Source organism: Halyomorpha halys, unplaced genomic scaffold, assembly GCF_000696795.3.
Source record: "Halyomorpha halys isolate HHAL.00 unplaced genomic scaffold, Hhal_1.1 Scaffold396.1, whole genome shotgun sequence".
NCBI classification, from domain to species: Eukaryota; Metazoa; Arthropoda; class Insecta; order Hemiptera; family Pentatomidae; genus Halyomorpha; species Halyomorpha halys.
Genome location: NW_027111420.1, coordinates 1,010,088 through 1,030,570, shown reverse-complemented (window position 1 = coordinate 1,030,570; position 20,483 = coordinate 1,010,088). Strand labels below are relative to the sequence as shown.

The window sequence follows — 20,483 nt, the reverse complement described above, 5'->3', positions numbered from 1 at the left end:
AAAAACATATAAAATACTACAACTATTAATTAATTTAGTTATTTACACTATTAAAATCCTTGAATATTACTATAAAAAAAACAGGTTGCAATAAAGTCATATAAAATGATACAGCTCTGAACCATTAATAGTGATATACATGAAAAGATATTTCATAGGCAATATATCATATGTTTAAGAGACACAATTTATAAGCCTATAAATCACAGGAAAAGTTGGATACAATAGTTATTTATATAGCACTTACATATCCATTAATATTATTGTTTTGTTAAATAAAAATATATTTACATGTTAAAAATTATAACTAATTAAATACAAGTTAATAAACTTGTACATATACATTTAACCTTATTAAATACCACTGCATTAAGAAAACAAATCATGAAAGTAATTTAATCTGATGAGAAATAAGAATATCTTATAATTGATAAATTTAATAGAATTTGTTACTACATTTTAATAAAAAATAATATATTTAGTAATACTTTGTTTCCTCATAATTATTTCTTCTTGGAAGATGTTTATATTGTTAGAATTTTTATATTATTTATTGCATAACTGTGTTAGAGTAGTAAAGATTATGATAATGATGATTAAATTTAATTAAAAGGCATTATATTCTACTCTTAGAACAAAAGAAAAACATTGTGTATCTAATAATAATTTTATTTAAAAGTTTCACTTTTAAAATTTAATTAACATTCTTAAAATAAATACTTTTAGTTCAAATATAGTTCCCAATCTGATAGGCAAGCCAACTTAAGTTTTTATAAATAGTCCCACAGTTCTACTGCACAATAGTATAGGGAATAAAGCCAATTATCTACAGGGAAAAAACTGTATACATTTAAAAAGAAATGGCAATAGTTCATCCAACGTACATTATTAAAAATAGCAATGAAAACAAAGTAGGAAGGTAATAAATATCATGTAATATCATTTAAATATTTATTAACAACATAGTTGTATATTATGTAGTGGTTTTGTTTATTTTAATAGATATGTTGTTGCTGGGCGTGACTTAAAAGCTGGAGACCAAATATTTCAAGAGGAAGTTTTTTCAATTGGACCAAAATCAGGAACCTCTTTAATCTGCTTAGGCTGCTACTTGCCTTTGGAAGAATTAAAATTGTGTAACAATTGCAAGTAAGTTAAATATTTCCAAATAATTTTGTTTTAAATTTTGATATAAAATGTGATTTAACGGTAACATTTTTTTTTTTCCTACTTACAATAAATTCATTATGTTCTTTTGATCAACCTTTTACTTTTTGCATATTTTAAAGCTCAGTTGAGATGCTAGCTTTAAATAATTGCTATATCAAACAGATGGCCTATTTGTTCTCCTGAATGTAGTCAAGACCCATGGCATAAAAATTATGAATGTGCACTATTCTCACAGAAAGGAGTTAAATTAAATGAAGAAGGTAATTTGTTTCCATTATTTTTCTCTACATAATTCTCACTAAATGTTGTATGTTTAATCAAATAAAAATAATCTTACCAATAAAATAATAAAAACAATAATGTTTTTTAAAATATTCTAAAAAAACATACTGTAATATTTTACTCAAAATACACAATAAAAATCATGTTTTTATATAAAAATTTATTTATCTATTTAATGATTCCAAGTAATATTAAAAAAAAAAAAGTTTGTTTCAGAAAGCTCCAATGAATCCTATTATTTTATAACATCTCATCAAATGTATACTTATATATTTTTATTGTATGTTATATGTACAATAAATATACCTGCATGATAATTTAATCTTTATGTTTTACTATTCATAATTTTATTGTACCCTAACACTAAATCTATTTCAAAACTAAAATAAAATCAAAATCAAAAAGTGAATCTAATTATAGAGGAATTATTAGACCATTCTCATTCTAATCAACAATAAAAGAATCTTTATTTAGTCAGAATCTACAGAAAGCCCTTAAATTCAGGATGTTTTTATCATTCATTTTTCATTTTATTATTATTTATTTGCCCATGAATCATTGGCATCTACCAATCAAATTTTCTTATCCGACACCACAAAAGTCTGCTCATCAATACAATTTAAAACAAGAGAGTTATCCCGAGTAATTTTTTAATTATTAAAATTAAAATAATCCAGCTAGAGATTCAAAATTTATTGATGTTGGTGAAAATACAAAAGCATAAGACTCAAAATAATAAAACTGCCTATTGGTCGATTTGAGGAATGCTAGAAGAGCACCCAGTAATATACCATCCCAGACAACTCTAACTCTGATCTGAAATTTATGTGCTTCTGATAGAATGGACCATGTTTCTTTTATCAGTGAAGAATCATCTTTTGATTGAAAAAATACTCCTCTTCAGTTCTGATTGTAAATGATTATAAAGAATGAAACCTACTTCTTTACAGTTAATTTGATATAGTGATTCCTCTCTTCAAACTAAAATAATAGGAATATGATAGAGAATGATAAAGTGGATTAAACTGGTATGAAAACTAAGTTGATTTGGATTAGTTCTGATTTCCTTGGTACTTGTGGGGCTACATATATACGAATAAAAAAATATCTTAAGGGAGGATTAAGCAATAAGTAAGCTAAGTGGGTCTTGAAGGATCTCGAGGTCTTAGGATATTTTAGTTTAAATATTTTGAAAAACTCTCCATAAAAGAATTGAAGAAACCTAAAAACAAAATAGCCTCTAAGCTAAATTTTTTACTACTTAGCATCCCCACTTGTCTTGATCCATCATTGTTCTTTGTGTATATAAATATTGAACCCTCATTGTAATTCTAATATAACTCCAAAACTAACTTCTGATAAAGTGGATTTCAAAGATTTTTTTATATGTTAAAAATAATATGTATTGTTTTAATAAATAGCATACTACAAAAAAGAGGCCACAATCAATTTTGATGAATAAAATTCTCTTATTTTTCATGTGAAACCCATTTATATTCATAACCGACAAAACGTATTGTAATGGTTTGAAGATTAATCAAGAAAGCTAAATTTCTTCACTAATTAAAAATCTCAGTGAATTTTAGTCTTTTTTGCTGTATGCAAGTAGCACTTTTTTGCAAGACACATTCTCAATTACCATGAGCACACTTCATTATATATTATATTCTATATAGTATAATCTAAACAGTTGGTATATAAATTTTAAGGACAATAACCATTCACACAGCTAACCTTCAACTAAATATTTAATTATTTGGTACTCTATCTATAGTCAGCCCAAAAGATTAAATTTGGTTGTAATTCATTCTTTGGAAACTCTTTATATAAGCTTTATTAACCAATAATATTAAAAACTAATAATAAATAATAAAATAATGATAATACATAATATTATAATAAACTTATAAGTTCTAAATAGGACACTGTGCTTACAGCGGATTTAAGTGCACAATTAGAATGCATAACACCACTAAGAACACTTATTGTGTCTGAAAAACAAAATGAACGATGGGAAAAAGAAGTTATCAATATGGAGGCTCATATTGAGGAAAGACGGAAAAAGGCAGAATGGAAAGTTGAACAAGTGAATGTTATTAAATTTCTAGCTGAGGCTTGCAAGTTAAAAGATCGGTAATAATTTTTTTATCTGTTATATTCTCTAAAACTAAATATTGTAAAAAATATTTTTTTTATTATTTATTTATTTTATATAGGTTCAATGAAGAAAAAATAGAAAAGATATGTGGAATTTTGGAAGTAAACTGTTTTGAAGTGATAACTAAACTCGGAATCTCAATAAGAGGTTTATATCCACTAATGGCTCTTCTCAACCATAACTGCATTGCTAATACAACCCATTCCATTTTTCTTAACAGTAATTATAGGTATGGATATGATATCTCCAATGGAGAACAATAAATAATTAGTCATCTGAGCATAACTTAATGAATAATGTATATTAATGTTGATTTTATTTTAAAACTATTGAACCTGATTACTAGCTAAAATTGATGTTGAAGGTAATAAAAACATTAGTGTGTTCATCAATTAGGTAGATATATCAGATTTCATTACAAATATTTTCAACATATTCAGCTTATTAGCCTTTCAAAGGAATTTTACTTATATCTTACTGACAAAACAATTTTCAACTTGATAATGTTAAACAATTTTTTTGAGCCATTAAAAGGTTTTTAAATTAAAATAAAATCAATCATCATGTAGTCATTATTATTTACTTTAACAGAAAAATACTAAATAATAAGTAATAACAGGATAATATTTTCTATGTATTCTATTAATTTATCATTTATAGAATTTCCGGAAATATGGTATATGGTGTTTTTTATATTTGAGCTAACTAATAAACTTCAGGTCAAGCAAAATTCTTATGTTTTTTTTATTACATAAACATATTTACTATCATAATAGTGCGTTTAAGGAAACATTTTTACTTGACACCAGGAATGAAAAATTTAAAAATAGCGTTTTTACATTTGTAGTACATAATTTTTATTGCAATCTTTAAATAAAATTAAACAGAGGGAAAACCATCATAAATAACATGTTTATTTTTCCAATTTGCTGATAGGTACATACACACTCACAGGTATTTATTCATTTAATACAAATGTTATTAAAAATACAAAGATTTTGATGTTAAAAATATGTAGCTTAGATAGTGTTCAAAATTTTAAACAAAACTGGTTTTTAGATTACAGCTACGAACAACAGTTGACACAAAAAGCGGGTGTGAACTTTTTTCATCATATACTAGCAGCCTCCAACCAACGATAGTCAGACGAGCAAGACTAAGGGAATGCAAATACTTTGATTGCACCTGTGCTCGCTGTTCAGATCCTACTGAGATGGGGACACACATCGGAACGTTTAAATGTACTAAATGTGATGATGGCATCATTACATCTACGCAACCTTTAGGTAAATTCAATAAAGTTCTATCTTAATATATTAATTTATGAGTTTGATAATAGCCGCATTAGTAAAAGCATGACATGTTTATTAATTATCTAAATCATTTATTCATATTTAAATAATAGATTATTGTATTTTGTTATCCAGCTTAGTATTTTAATAATGATATTCACTTTTTGGTTTAATAATGAAGAAGTATATTTTTATGTTAATATTACTTACCTTTTGTGATTAGCTAAATTCCACCCAAGAAAGTTCCCATGGAGTTGCTGAGGCCAAAAACTTGTAAAAAAGTTATAAAATATTATATATTTTTTACATTCACTCACCTATATATGAAATATGTGGTCAGATGAAACATTTTGATTGTTAAAAATTTAAAATCCAAGTTTTCAACAGAAATACAGGTTTTAAAGACGCCTAGCCAAAATAATCATGTCCCGCAAAATGGTCTGTGATCAGCCTTAAAATGAAAGGCCTAGCTTGAGAATGAAAAGTTGTACCAACCTCAAGAAACATATTTAAGATGGATGTATGACTGAGATGTTACAGCAACTTTTTCTTTAAAATTGATTACTAGATGTGCCACTTCATATCATTTATCTTACACTTCTTTACAATTTTCTTGAAAAGGCTCTAACAATTTTGATGAAACTTGTTCCATAAATTTAAAATTATATAGTCATTAATATAATCTAAATCTTATCCACCTTGAAACAGATTTATAAGATTTTCAAAATAGGTTCCTCTAAAGTATTTAGTTGAAATAATTAACCATCTCTCATTGTAAGTAGTAATAAAAAATGCTCAATATCAAAATATGTGAGAATTTGGACTCTTAATAGGAGAGAAATGAAAAATATTTTATATCTACTGTCATAGAAAGTAATGGGAGATGAGGAGAACCAGTTAAATAACTCGAATTTATAATTTCATGTTTCTTATGATAATGGTCAGTTTTTACCTTCATTTACCTTGATGACCAATGAAGTTTGGTGCCACTAAACAAAAACAAACCTTCATTTACCAATTTATAAACTAATACATGTAGATACCAAGAGGAAGCATTGCGATCACATAACTTGCAGGACCCCCTCTTAAGCAGAAATTAATTTTTACTTTAAGTTGGTAAATGTTGTTTTATGCCTGTACCATACAAGATTTTCAAATTTAAATTTTACCAAATTTTTTATTTTCACTTTCTATGGATGAAATAAATGAAGGATGGTCTAGGAAGCGGTCAGAAAAGGAACAAAATGATATAACATTATTTATTATGGAAAAACATTTTGTCCCACATTGCAGAGCTGTCTTCTAGCAAGTAAACTAAAGATCAAAGTTAGAGCCATTTTCAAGAAAATTGTAAAGAACTGTAAAATCAATGATATAAAGTGACACTTCTGGTAAATTTGATTTCAGCGAAAATGTTGCTGTAATATCCTAGGCATATACCTTAAATACACAAATTCAGTTTTGTGCAACTCTCTATTTCTGGAGAGTTTCTGGCTGTTCACATACATACACACAGACTATTTTGTGAGGCTTAGTTATTTGGACTTTAAGACATTTATTTCCGTTATAAACTCGGATTCAAAATTTGGCACATTTCCAATACTTCCCCAAACTATATACATTATACATAGGTAAGTGAAAGTAAAAAGTAGGTAAAATTTAAATTTGAAAATTTAGTATGGTACACGCCTCAAATAATATTCTACAGAAGTCATTGGGCTTAAATTTTATATATTACTAAGTTTATAAATATCTCAATAACTCAGAGAATATAGGGACATCTTGTTAAGCTTAGAGCACCATAACCAGCAATCATTATTTTTTATTACCATGTTTTTGTTTACTTTTATGTAATCTAGGTAGGATACAACAATACTTCAGCTTCCAATATTTCTTTTTCACACTTTTCACTTTTTTTTTCATGTTCAACTAATTAAAGTTTAATATCCACTATCATCACAATTATTTATTTTTTAAAAATTTATTTTATAGATGACAATGCAGCTTGGAAATGTAGCCATTGTGATAATGGAATAACAGGAAATGGTGTTCAGAGAATTTATTTGGCTATTCAAGAAGATATGGCTGAACTTGAACAAATGGAAATGAGTGGAGAAAAACTTGAGGCTACTGAAAAAGTATGAGCTCTAGTTTTTTCTTTTATTTATAAATTAACTTTTTATTTTTATTTAAAAAAAATAAATTATTAAATAAAAATTGCTTAAATAGTTATTGAGGAAATACAAAAGTGTTCTACATCCAAGAAATGGTTCAAATGTCCTTCTATGGCACAGCCTGAGTCAAATGTATGGCCACACAGAAGGATATTCTCTAGATATGTTGCCAGATTTACTTCTTGAAAGAAAGTCGAAATTCTGTAAGGACCTTCTTGATATTTTGAATGTAGTAGAACCAGGTCTTACAAGAATAAGAGGTATAGTTTAATCCTAATTTTTAACAAAATATTTAGTTATCTGTTTTTTTAATGCAGAGATTAGTTTACAATGTGATTTGTTAAAATACTTTCCAGGTTTAACTCTTTTTGAATACCACATCGGATGCCTACTGTATACTAAGAGTCGTTATCAACATGGAGAATTCGGTATGGATGCATTAAAAGAAAGGATCGGATCAGTAGTTGATATCTTGAAGGAATGCCACCAAATTTTAAGTCTTGAGCCTGAAGGAAGCCCTGAAGCAATGCTTGCTGCTTCTGCTCAGCAATCTATAAACCAACTGATCGAATCTGTAAAACAATTACAATAGCATCTAACGGAATCAACTTAAAAACATATGACCAATCATATCCCATTTTACAAATGAAAACTATAAATAAAATGTTGCTAGACTTTTACCTATATTTAACCTACTCAGCCAGATTGGGTATATAGGCAATATCTGGTTGATACTTATTGAGACATAATTATTTTTGCTGCCATGATTGTATTTTTTTTTTATTTTACAATTATAATCAGAAATATATAATTGATTCTCAGAATACAAAGACAAATGTATTTTTTTTTTTGCATACCTTCATCAAAATTACAATAAAGATATGACCCATGACTAAAAAGTCAATGTATACATTTGAAAAAGATAAAATAAAAGAATTTCCAATTTAAATATTTTCCAGATTAAACGTTTAGTACTACTATAGCTATAATTTTTTCATCTTATTTTGTTGTTCTATTTTCAATGAAGAATAAAATGTCCTAGGATGCTTCTATTTCAAGAAAATCCTAAACTGTTAGATTGTTCTTTTATGGCATAGAATGTTTCTGGATATAAATGAATCATTAGGAAGTTGAATTTCCAATTTAAATCATTATTAGATAAAACACCTACTGTCGATTAGGGCTATAATTTCTTCATATTTTTCAATAAAGAAAATGTTCTAGAAAGTTCCTATTTGGAAAAGTTCCAAAACTCCTTTCAGATTATTCTATAATGGCCTGAAATGTTTCACAGAATTTAACAACTTAAAAAGAGATGGTGGCAACAAATGGTGCTTAACAAAATAAATACAAACCCTCCAATACCAATAAGAGTAGACATTACTAACAATTAAAGCAAGAGCATAAAAGAATTGCATAACAATATTCAAGGATAAAAAAGGCAATATTTTAAAGATAAGTAAAATTTTTTAAAAATAGCGAAAACAATTTCACCAGCTGTTGGCTGACAAGGTTGTAGAAAATAGTCCTGTAGAGGTTGAACTACTTAATATAAATAAAATGGCTACAATTGTTGTAACATTAAGAAAGAACAAGACAAAAGGATTAGAAGTTCTCTCCGCTCAATTTTGTAAGTAAGCAGACGAGGAGTAGAATAAAGCCTTAAGAATCCATTCATTGACATGGATGGACATTTGAGAAGGAATTATGGTTGGGCAGCAATGTTGAAAAAAAGACCCTTGCCCAACACAACAGACCAAATAAAATTCTGCTTCAAACACCAACAAAAAGATAACTGCAAATTTAAGCTACAAAGAAGAGATGGGGTTTTTGCATATGCTTGGTATGAAGATTGGAAAGTGGCAGTATTAAATAGAGAATACCAGCTAAGAAAAATTACAGTGGCCTGGTTTCAGAAATAAATTACTAAACCAAAAAGAAGAAAAGTTTATATATGAACTAACAAGTAGGCAGAATATGATGCAGACTTAATAAACTTCACCTCAAGCTTATGGGTTTACCCTTGTGCAGATTGGTAATGCTGAGGATGAAACGGCAAACCACATTATTTGTTGGTGTGACCGATTTTCAGGGTTGAAGCTTGCGTTCACACTGTTGGTGTGGATTGCGTCATTATGAAACCCAAACAGTGTGAATTGATCATTTTCTCAAGTATACTTAAATTCTTAAGCATTAATAAGCTCGTAATAATGTTTCTGTCATTTCTGACACAACAACGTTATAATGTGGAAGGCTCACAATAGGCCTTATAGGTATCAGTGTTTTCTGCCAAAAGAAAAAATAAAGAGAAAATATACAAAAAGCAGCCACAAAATCACCTCACACTTACGGTATGTCAACCCTGTCACAATTACTGGCACACTAACTTTGCACCACCTTTAGCAGTTAAAGGGTTAAGCGACATACTGAATTGATATCTGGCTAACATAAATTATTATAAATGTAAGAAAAAAAAATTCAAGTCAATCAATAGCTTCATTCAGGAGCGCGGTGGCCATGGAGTAAAGCGCTTCGCTACTATCTCTAAGGACCTGAGTTTGAATCCGGCTGGGCAGAAAATTGTTTTCTATTACACTGTAGCCGTGAGTCAACTCCTATGGGTTCTTTGAGCCCTCCTGGGGTCCACCCAGCCTCTTAAATTGGGTACCCTTAATTGGGTAAAAATCTGGCTGTCGAGCATGATTCTGACCAAATCACCTCCTTGTACAACCGTATCTTGGTCTAGTAACAGTACTTCTTCACAAAGTACTGAACCTCTGAGCCTTCATGGGTTGTAGCGGTACAGATTTAATTTAATTAATAGCTTCATTCAGTTTATAAGTTAAGAATAAAAAAAAAAAAGAGTTTTAAATCTCTATTTATTCATCATATGTAATAGGAAAAAACTATTATTATTAAATATATTTACATATTTAATGTGACCTCATAAACTATACAAATCATACATTGCTTTTCCAACATTTACACATGTGATTATTTACATTTATGTACAAATTAATATAGACAAAAATAAATGATTTAACTAAATGATACTTGTATTATTTGGAAAAAAGAAATTCTACAATAAGTGATGTAAAGTCAACTGTTCTTTTCTCCAGACAATTTACTGGAGATCATATCTTTAAACTGTGTTAAGATCTTATTCTCTCTCTTCTGCCTTTCTTCTTTGCTAAACATAGCCAGAGCTCGTTTTTCATCAGCAGAATAAATCTGGTTTTCTTTACGCAACCTGACAGCTTCCATGCGACGATGTCTGAAATTTAATAGAATGGATTAATAAATTTTCAAAAAGGTACCTTATCAGTAATTTAAATCTAAGGTGACAAATAAATGAAAGGCAATATGGATTATAATACAAATAAATACTAGATGAATCAATCATATTAGCAATATTGATAAAAAAAAAATACCATGCATTGAATCTAAATAGTTTAGAAGATATTTTAAATATACAGTATTAATGATTTCTTAAAACGTGTTGGTATGATTTAAGGGATTAGCCATTGCTAAAAGAGTACTGAGGATACAGTTCTAAGAAAATATTTGTTTCAATAGAATATTGTTAAAATGTGTTGTAAACAATTTTTGAAGATCAGAGCCCAAAACTAATTTGTTTTCTTCTTCAGACTCAGGACCATTGTCATATTTACTAATTGGATCTAAGAGTCCTTTATGTTTGGGATGTTTCATATTGTCCAAAAGTATGAGGGCGAATCATAAAATAAGACACCCTTATTTCTTATATATAGAAGTCAATGTTTGATTTCAAAACAAAATACATCATTTTCTTGGTAAAACATTTTTCAAAGCAAAAGCGATTTTGCTTTAACAATGTTTGTAGATGCTTCTTTTGTGCAGCTGTATTAAAAAATCAGTGCAAACCCATGATGATGCTTCGTGATCCTCTCATCATAGGAGTAATATTCTACCCTATGTAATATTCTCCGAAACTGGCATTCTTCTGCTCTATTCATCATTATCAATGGCTGTATGACCATCTATAAACTCCTTACGCCATATATTACTAAGTTTTACTGTATGGTGTATACTTCTGTCAATTGTCAACATATGTTTATTTGTGGGACCCATTTCATTTTGTTAAAAAAAAAAAAAAATTCAGCAGGAATATCACATTTAGTGATAGTGACAATAATAGACCATCTGCTAAATTGATAATACACTGCATAGGAGAGCCTTGTAAGGCAAAATAAACAACAAAGGAGGAAATACTGCACATGGCTAGAAGAGTTAGGAAAAAACCTTTCCATGGTCCAATGCTTTTGAGAACCTTCCTTTAACACCATTCCTTAAACATTATGATATTTTCTTGTATAGATTGGTCTCCTATCAGTTGGAGACAGCACTGTGGGATGATTTTTTTTCTTCTCACTGTCACTGTTTATTACATTCCTTCCCTTAGAAGTAAGGTAAGTTATATTTTTTGTTGTAATCAGTGTCAGTGTGATATTGATATCAGTAATTTACTTTAATATCTAGAACCAAATATATTCCTTTTAATGTATGTTATACATATGTAACATGTTAGTAATAACCACTCATTTATTATTATTTTTTTTGTGTGTTTATATCATTTCTAAGTTGTGACATAGAAAACTGCTTAGAGTAAGTTGTCAGAAGTATTAATTGTTAAATTTAAGTTAAGAGATTTATTTAAATAGTCAGCATCTCAAGCAGTAGTCAAGGAGTTGGCGGCTCTGATTTCAATACAGGTCAGAGGCTGTTTCAATAAAACTAGAAAATGTTTAGAAATAATTCTGGTAGTATTTAATCTAACCAAAAAACATATTGCACCAAGTCCTTTAATGTCTAAGATGTTGGAAGTATACAATATTCTGTAGTAGTCAGACAAACCAGTAGATAAAAATTCTGAGTGCAACAATATTACCTCTTAATTCTCTCATTGCACAGCACATGTGTGATCTCTACATGTATCGTTTGTTAATCTACTCTATTTAATGGATATTTACTTGTAAAGCACATTCATTAATTAGTTAAGGAGTTCAAGAAACAAATATAAATATAAATTAGTCACAAAAACATTAATACAAATTTAAACAATATAAAAATTAATGATTAAGTATAAATACCTGCTACCACTCATGACATAACCGACAGATTCATAGGATGCAATCTGATCTGATGTTAAACCAATTTCACCTCTCCTCGGGATTCTCTTTCCTTCAGCAACATATGCAGCCATTGCAGCTCCTTCACCAGGAAGCAGAGCTTTACCGAAATCTTTTTGGGATAGTGTAGCATGGCTTTTTATTACTGGTCCTATTACTTCTTCTGTTACTGTTGCTTCCTCGCCTGATAATACAAATTTTAATATCATTAATTGTTAATTTTACAAATATTTTTCACATAATTGTTTTCAGTCCACAGCAAATCTATAGACTGATTAGTTATTCTAACATGATACCTCGTTCTGTTATATAATAGACACCTTTACTTTATTTAACATAGAATAATTGTTACTTAAATTTAATAATTGAACTTCAATCATCATTTCTAAACAAGCAGCGATGATTACAGAGAGTAATCTTCTCTAAAGTCAGTATGCACTCTACAAGTTTGCAAAAAATGTTTTTTGTGCAAAGTTTAAAACAAAATCAGAACAACTGATATTAATATAGCCAGATTAATAAATATGGAGACTGAATCCTGACTTCTACTTCCTCATAATAGCGAGCAAGAAATGCATCTTTAATGTAGACTAACACAGACTCTATTGAGATTTGGAGGTATGACCACATAAGAAATACAGGAAATAACTTTCAAAGATGAATAGGATTCTTAACTTATAGTAAAGGCAATCCCCTCTTCAGGTAGGAAACCTGAAATCAAGCTCCCTGGTCTAACAGGGCCCATATTTCATAATGAAAGCTAATAGTATTAGTTCATAGTACAAGTGTAGAAACTAGTGTGTTAATTATACTAATACTTATTTTTTTCATGATAGGGATGACTATTAGTGATATTACAGGAATTAAAAAATACTAAAGTACAAGTCAGTGTAATTGAATTAAGATAAATCTACAAGACTAATAGTATTAGTTTATACTTCATTATGAGACAGGGCCCAGGTTGGAGATTGGTGCAGTGGGCCAGTTCCACACAAACTATATGCTAAAAGAATAAAAAAACAAACAAATAATGCTAAAAGACCAAACAAACACAGGGGTTTACTCAAGAGAATCTTCACACTAAATTGGTGTCTTATAAATAATAATAATAAATATACTATAATAATGAACAGATCTGAAAACTAATGAAGACAACAGAAAAATTAAGATATATACCGTTCTTTTCAATCCATTCTTCCTCAGAGTCACTTGATTCACTACTACTTGAATGCTTCTTATGTTTTTTCTTCTTATGCTTATGTTTTTTCTTTTTCTTTTTCTCTTTATCATGTTTCTGAAATATTAATTATAATTGAAGAAAAAAAAAGACAAATAAGTAAATTATGTATAAATAATGAGTTTTAAATAAAAATAATTATAAAAGATTTCAAAAACTTTCTACAGAGGGACCTCCATTATCCTGGATTCAATTAACCAGAACTCTCTCCAGATTTATTTTTCACAGGTAAATAATAAATAATACTGATGTGGATATATTCTATGATAATGAAGCAAAGAAAGGAAAAGTAGTTTTAATAAGATTGGAGCTATTTATACATCTATTTCACAAAGTTTTTAATGACAGAAAAGAAAAAGTTTAGTTCGATGGCATTGTGTTCTTAGAATTTTTAATGAGTCACTCTCAATTAGTGAAATTCAGATTCTCATTATTATGTACTCCCTATTTAAAATATTTTCAATATCTTAAAAACAATTTCTATAGTTCTGATTTTCCCTTTGTCAAGGAGTTTTTAGGATGGTAAAAAAATAGTCCTCAGAAAACAGAGTTGTGAACTACCTGTTCAGAATATAAAGAAAAAGGTTTTTGGAATTTGTTTTTGTTTCAAGCAAGATACTTTTGTAAAGGGTATCTTTCAAAAGGACCTGAAGAAATTCCAAGACTTTTCCAGGTTTTTTTGCCAAATTTTCCCTGACCAAGCAAACTTAGGTAATATTTTTTAACCTAATCATATATAGATCAAAACAAATGATTATACACTACTGACAACTATCATTTTTTAACTTATAAGAATTTATCAAATGTTGATACAGTTAAACTTTGAATTGGGAGTTGTAGGTTTACAAAGTTATTTATTGAACAGTGATATTTCAAAAAACCGAAACTTTAATTACATATTTTACAAATATCCAAAATGAGTCGTGTTAGCCCATCATTTGTCATAGGATCAGTAAATTGGTAAGGATCACAAAATCACGAGTCCAGAAATATTTGGCCATAACCGAGATCATTATAAATGATATCCAGTGTCACAAAGTCCAGTCCAATGTCATAAAGGGTGACCCATAAGTGTTTAGCAATATTTAAGGAGCATTAATTTGACCCCCAAGTAATAATAAAGCTCATATAGATAATGGCCCAATTCTCTATAGGAAAGGAGAAAATTAATAATTATTATTTTTTTAAAAGTCATGTTTTCTATTTACTAATAATAACTAAGAAACTAATTAAATTTTGTAATTTTAAGTTACAACACAGTAAACTAGACTAATTTTCCTTTAAAGACAAAAATAGTTTGTATTTTTAGAAACGATTCCTATGGGGTTTTTCAAGCAGCAAATGAAAAGTGGTATTTTCATAGAAAATTGAGTTTCAAAACAATTTTATATTAGTGATTATTTGACTAACTATTGAGTGTGGAACTGTTGCTTACAGTTATTGAAAGTTGGTGCTTAAATAGTCCAGAATATAGACCAAACATAAAAGGCCAAATTTTTTTTTTTTTTACTTTTACTACTTAGAAAACGTTTTAATGTTTAAGGTATAAAACATTAACCTCCTGTACCTACCTAGTTGACCAGAAAAATCTTTACAGAAAATAGAAAAAATGAAGAGTAGTATGCTTTATAATTTCAGAAACCGATGAAATTATTAAAGGTACAGAAATAGCATTTGGGACCGCAGGATAAAGAGATCTTAAAAATACATCAGTATGATCTATCTATAAAAAATACTGATGCCCAGGATTTCAAGGGATGTGATAAAGTTGATAAAAAAACTCTGTAATAATGGGTGTACAGTGGAACCCCGTTATAACGACCTGTTTCGGACTTGGGATGAGGTTGGTCCCATGAAAAGGTCGGATTAAGCGGAGTCTGTTACGCTGGGGAATTAGACTTACGTATGTTCAAGGGTGAATGAAAAATACATAAAAATTAGAATACAAAACCTATTTATTTAGTAAATATAAATGAAACAGAAAAATTAAACATACATACACAATAAAAAAAAACACATTTACGATGACTAATATGTACATATGTACATAATGCATAGATAGATTTTAAAATTACCAAAAACTATCGATTTTTGTTTGTTTAACACAAGAGCGCCTTTTCATGGAGGCATAATCCCTCCATTTTTCAAAAAAATGATATCAACTGGTTTTGTGACGTTTTGTTGTTCAGCATATCGAAGAGCTGTCTCGAAAGCGACGACTGCCTCTGAATGGTTGATTTTTCGGCTGCAAACTGGAGTGTCCACATTGTCCTCATCATCGTCGTCTTCTTCATTTTCTATAGCTGAAACCGTTTGGATAAGTTCATCATCAGTCAGAGCCTTGTATGCTGGTTCATCGCTGTTTAGCCATTCCTCAATCTCACGTTGGTCAGGTGTTTCACTGGAAGAGCTACTGTTTAAATATTCCCAATCGTGCATGAACTGAACCACGGAATGCTCGTTCTCTTGAACCTCCGCGGTTTGAACATCATTGATGTTCGGGCAGAGTTTTTTCCAAGATTTTTCCAATGTTGATGGCGGAAGCTCTTCCCAAGCTGCAGCTAACATATAAATTACATCTTTAATGTTAATGTATTTTAGGGCTTCCATGAGACTAAAACCTGTTGCTGTTTTCTCAATCAAGGAGCTCATGAATTTTGATCGGTACCGTCTTTTGAGTGATTTAATCACTCCTTGGTCCATTGGTTGGATTTGGTTACATTTGGAGGTAAAAAAATGGTTCTTACCTCAATTTTCTTGAGGTCTGTGGGATGCGAAGGAGCATTATCCAGAAGTAGAATGGCTTTTTGGGGTAGATTTTTATCTTTTAAGTAGTTTGCAACTTCTGGCACAAAGACATTATTGAACCATTCGGAATATTTGTTGGGTCATCTGACAACGCACTAAATGAAATTAATTGGTCCTGATTTTTTTTCCAGTCCTTCACAGTAGTAACGCCAACTTCTAAATCACTAGCTACTTTGATAAGTCGCTCACCCTTTTCGATTTTTTCAAGGGCCTCAAGTTTTTCCGCGATAGTACAAGACTCCCTTTTTTTAGACATCGTATAACGCTTTGATGTTAACACTGTGGAAGATAATATTGAACTGATTTTTCAAACAACAAGGAGAGAGAAGTGAATCATCTTTTTAGGAAAATAGTTACAAAGTACAGAGGAAACGTCGTATGTAAACAAGGGGTGTTTCTTCTCAGAAATAGTCGGTTTATGCGAGGAGTGATGTTTCAAAAGGTCGGACTATTGAGAGGGATTCTATAAAAAAAAAAAAGGGTCGGTTTATGCGAGGAGTCGGTTTATCGGGGGTCGTTATAACGGGGTTCCACTGTATAAATAAGTTTCTGCAGTTTGACAAAGGATGGCTCCAACAGGTTTTGTTGAAATTATCAGCAGTAAAACATACTATCATTAGTTTGGTCATATGGTAGGACCATAACCTTGAACTATTAGTGACTCCGTAGCAGCATCACATGATTTTTTTGTTTGAAAATGCCAAGTATTGTACTAAATAAGCACCATTTGCGGAATCTTTAGATTTAACTCTTTAATTTGAAGAAATCTGAAGCTCAGGCATACTGATTGCTAGTAGAAGCATATAACTCGTGAGGCTGCTTTAAGTGAGAGAACTTGTTGCGAGTGGTTTCAGAAACAGTGAGTTTGACATGAAAGACACAGAATTGGAAGTATTATTGGAGGAAGAATTAACCCAAGCATAAAAAGAACTTGGATTTACATTAGAAGGGGCTCAACAAGTAATGAACGCTAATTTTGCTTGAGTATCATCATATTCATGGAAAATAGGCATTTAATGTCTCTCGACTTCAGTTTGCAAGGAACGATTTCTTTGTTTTTGAATCATTCCCAATGATATGAAATTGTTTATTGTGTCATTTATAATGTAAATGAAAATTTTTTTTATTTAGCATACATAACAAAAAGGTGTTTTTGCATGCTTTAGTCATTGGTGATGAAATAGATCCACTACGGTAACCCAAAGAAGAAAAATCATGGGGACCACCAGGCTGTGCTACGAGATCAACATCCAAACCAAATAGTTAAAACCAATTGCTTTGTATTTAGTGGGATCAGATTGGTACCATGTATTATGAGTAGCTTAAACCGAACGAGACCATTACAGGAGATCTCTACTGAACACATTTAATGAGATTAATTAAATTAGATTCTATATGTCTATTGATTGTAGTCAATTTTGTACTGGGGTATAACTGACTATGTAGGATTCGAACTTTAGTTCTGTATCAATTTTATCAAATTCTGAACTTTTTAATAAAGTATAAAAAAATAAAGTATAAAAAAATAAGGTAATAAAAGTTTTCAGGGTTTTTAATTTTCTGTAGAAACCCTTCACTTCTTTACCCTCGATAATAAAAGTACCACTGTGTGTGTGTGCATATATGTTATGGCAATACATACCTTCTTTTTGTCTTTGCTTTTCTTTTTCTTTTTTGTTTTTTTTTCTGGTTCAGTATCAGAAGATTTTTCTTCTTCCACCTCCTTCATTTTGGCATCTTCATCAGAACTAAAAATTAATATATTACAATTTAACTAAAATAGATACAATAGGTACTAGGCCACAAGGACCAGTACAATACAACATGTAGGTGTGTAGTCACCTACAATAAGAAAATAGTCGACCAGTATTATCAGCAAAAACCTAACACAATAAAGAATCAACTGTGGGATAGTTTATCTCTTGACCTAGTCTAAGTTGTCAGCTATCATACAGTTGAAGCAGTAATAGAGTATGTTATAACCAACAACAATAGAACATTGTATATTACTAATTAAACACCCACCTATAACAAGTCACTCGTGAACTGTAAATAATTAATACAACAAGTTGAATGTAATAATTACTACATAATAATAACCTAGTAAAAATTAAAATATTTAATCATAATTCAGGATTAGTATCTTAATACTATATTTGAAGTAATCAAACGATAAGAACTATTTACAATTATTCCTTTTATAATATTTGCTAGTGCCATAGTGCCACTCAGAAAATTGGACACAACAGACAACAACTTAACTGATTAAAATTTTCATGAGAACCATTATCAGTGGATTGTATATAATACTTTATTCATCTATCAGAAACTCTTGGGATTGAATAATTCCCAATCAGGCACCTCCCCAGGAGGCGGATTGGGGAATCCTTGACAGTCGAAAAGAAATTCAGGGGTCCCTAACCTATAGTAGATGGTCATATGTTCTGTGTCTGTTCCCAGAGGGCCAATTTATAAATCTGATGGAATTATAAAATGCAAAGGTGGTATGAAACCATGCAAGGGGTAAAACAAACAGAATAACTACCCAACTTAAATTCAAAGGAATAAGTATTAGTGTTGAGACAAGTGAAATTGGTAGCAACCAGTGATTACAGAACTGTAGCACAGAACAATAATAAAAGGAAAATGAGTCTGACTCAGACTCATAAAAGCAGCTAGTGAAAAAGTACAGTGGTACACTTCATCCTATGTGGAAAAAAGCAGAAAATAATTGTAGGCCTGCAACAAATGAATTATAACATAATACATGCAGTGAATATCATTTAAAAAAGAAAGGAAAAGGATGGAAACTTGGATAAAATATAGATTTCTATCCTAAATATGAAAGTTAAAATAGAACCTCTAAGGAAAACTGTGAACATGCTACTGCATTGCAAAAGGTGCCAAGGCTTTATCAATCATAAATAAAAGCTTTGTCATTATTTTATGAGCTAAGATGCATAAAACACTCGGGAATACATCTTGAACTATTAATATCAAGTTGAGTCAAAATTCACAAGTGGCTACTTGTATCAACTATCATGAACAACATTTTTCAAGTTATAGAGGATGCAATTTGGCCATACAAAAAAAAATTATTATTTCAAGGAACATTTAATAATTAATATTTTTAACAATAAAAAAAAAATTCTATTTAAATAATTCACTATTTATACATTTTTTTCTATAAAATTTTCACATGAATTCATATTTCCTTTTTCAATTAATATTTTTTTTAAATGTTGACTTCCGTACTACTGAAAGCAGGGGAGCTGAATGAAAGACATAAAAAAAAACAAATTTGGTTCAGTGTCTGTAAAAACATGCAGGGTTTGTACGGATTAGTACCTAGTTGGTCCCATATCTATTTTATCGAGTACTGTCCACTACTTTTATTTACAAATACACGAATGTAATTTGCTCACCACACATATAATTCATAAACAGCACATCTGATTTGGCCTAAATTTGGAGGAAAGATAGAAATGTGTGGTCCACAGACTTCTAAGGGCTGGGAACCCCTGATCTAAGGTAATGTGGAATATTTTCTTATTACTAAATAACCATTGGCTTCTTGTAGACCAGAATTAGATAAGTAATTTGACAAAACTTCTATAATTATGCAAAGCATACTAAAGTTTACTTACTCCTCAGTTGGATGCAAAGGAGACTTCCCCCAAACTCCTGGAACTCCAAATAGTGTTATCTTATCCCTTTCCTCTCTCCTATAATTCATAAATTCCTCATCTCGATCAACATGTTTCTTTTTTTTTGCCTGATTCCTAAACCTCTCAACATCATCTTTATCCCATGGTTTTATAAAACCATTTTCGGCTAACTTCTTCAGTCTATCATTTATATTCTCTTCTTTTTTGCTACCATGATTTCTTGACGATCCTTTGGGAGATTTGGAATGACCTCGATGCTTATGTTTCCTAGAATCAGGAGAAGAGTCACTTGACCTTCTAGTTCTGCTTCTAGATCGGGAAGGAGCCATAATCAATCATGAATCGCCAAGTAACAACTGTTAGGAAGGATCGAATATAAAAATTTTAAAAAAGTAAACAATAAACACTTATTCACCAAAGTAATAATGGTACGATAACTAGTTGATAAACAGACCAGAAAATAAACATAAACCTTCCCCTAGTGGTTACTACCAAATCAATTTTACCAACTTCATATAAATCTCTT

At 29.9% G+C, this 20,483-nt stretch overlaps 2 protein-coding genes across 3 annotated transcripts; one reads left to right on the top strand and one right to left on the bottom strand.

Annotated features, from left to right (window-relative positions):
* The first annotated feature begins 760 nt into the window (after nucleotides 1-760).
* On the top strand, nucleotides 761-7,917 carry LOC106682218 (SET and MYND domain containing, arthropod-specific, member 3). 2 transcript variants are annotated; one of them, XM_014422953.3, is made up of 9 exons: nucleotides 761-919; nucleotides 1,003-1,149; nucleotides 1,333-1,430; nucleotides 3,390-3,585; nucleotides 3,669-3,839; nucleotides 4,670-4,896; nucleotides 6,895-7,040; nucleotides 7,132-7,336; nucleotides 7,433-7,916. In XM_014422953.3, the coding sequence occupies exons 1-9, from the start codon at nucleotides 861-863 to the stop codon at nucleotides 7,666-7,668; spliced, it is 1,485 nt and encodes a 494-aa protein (XP_014278439.1). In that variant the 5' UTR covers nucleotides 761-860; the 3' UTR covers nucleotides 7,669-7,916. The 2 variants fall into 2 exon arrangements, with proteins under 2 accessions (XP_014278439.1, XP_014278440.1); XM_014422954.2 differs by lacking the exons at nucleotides 761-919; nucleotides 1,003-1,149 and having other exon boundaries at nucleotides 1,301-1,430; nucleotides 3,374-3,585; nucleotides 7,433-7,917.
* Nucleotides 7,918-9,938: 2,021 nt separating this feature from the next.
* LOC106682217 (NKAP family protein CG6066) lies at nucleotides 9,939-20,482 on the bottom strand. The gene is made up of 5 exons (XM_014422952.3): nucleotides 19,937-20,482; nucleotides 17,932-18,037; nucleotides 13,421-13,538; nucleotides 12,206-12,428; nucleotides 9,939-10,350 (listed from the first exon to the last, which is right to left on the bottom strand). The coding sequence occupies exons 1-5, from the start codon at nucleotides 20,284-20,286 to the stop codon at nucleotides 10,176-10,178; spliced, it is 972 nt and encodes a 323-aa protein (XP_014278438.1). The 5' UTR covers nucleotides 20,287-20,482; the 3' UTR covers nucleotides 9,939-10,175.
* Nucleotide 20,483: the final 1 nt, after the last annotated feature.

Excerpts from the sequence above, each read along its gene's own strand:
- LOC106682218 (XM_014422953.3), top strand. The coding sequence starts at position 861 with ATGGCAATAGTTCATCCAACGTACATTATTAAAAATAGCAATGAAAAC. Across the intron at positions 1,150-1,332 it reads AAATTGTGTAACAATTGCAA|ATGGCCTATTTGTTCTCCTG; the intron begins GTAAGTTAAATA and ends TATATCAAACAG. Across the intron at positions 7,041-7,131 it reads AACTTGAGGCTACTGAAAAA|TTATTGAGGAAATACAAAAG; the intron begins GTATGAGCTCTA and ends TTGCTTAAATAG.
- LOC106682217 (XM_014422952.3), bottom strand. The coding sequence starts at position 20,286 with ATGGCTCCTTCCCGATCTAGAAGCAGAACTAGAAGGTCAAGTGACTCT. Across the intron at positions 12,429-13,420 it reads AGAATGGATTGAAAAGAACG|GCGAGGAAGCAACAGTAACA; the intron begins GTATATATCTTA and ends TTGTATTATCAG. Across the intron at positions 10,351-12,205 it reads TATGTCATGAGTGGTAGCAG|ACATCGTCGCATGGAAGCTG; the intron begins GTATTTATACTT and ends ATTAAATTTCAG.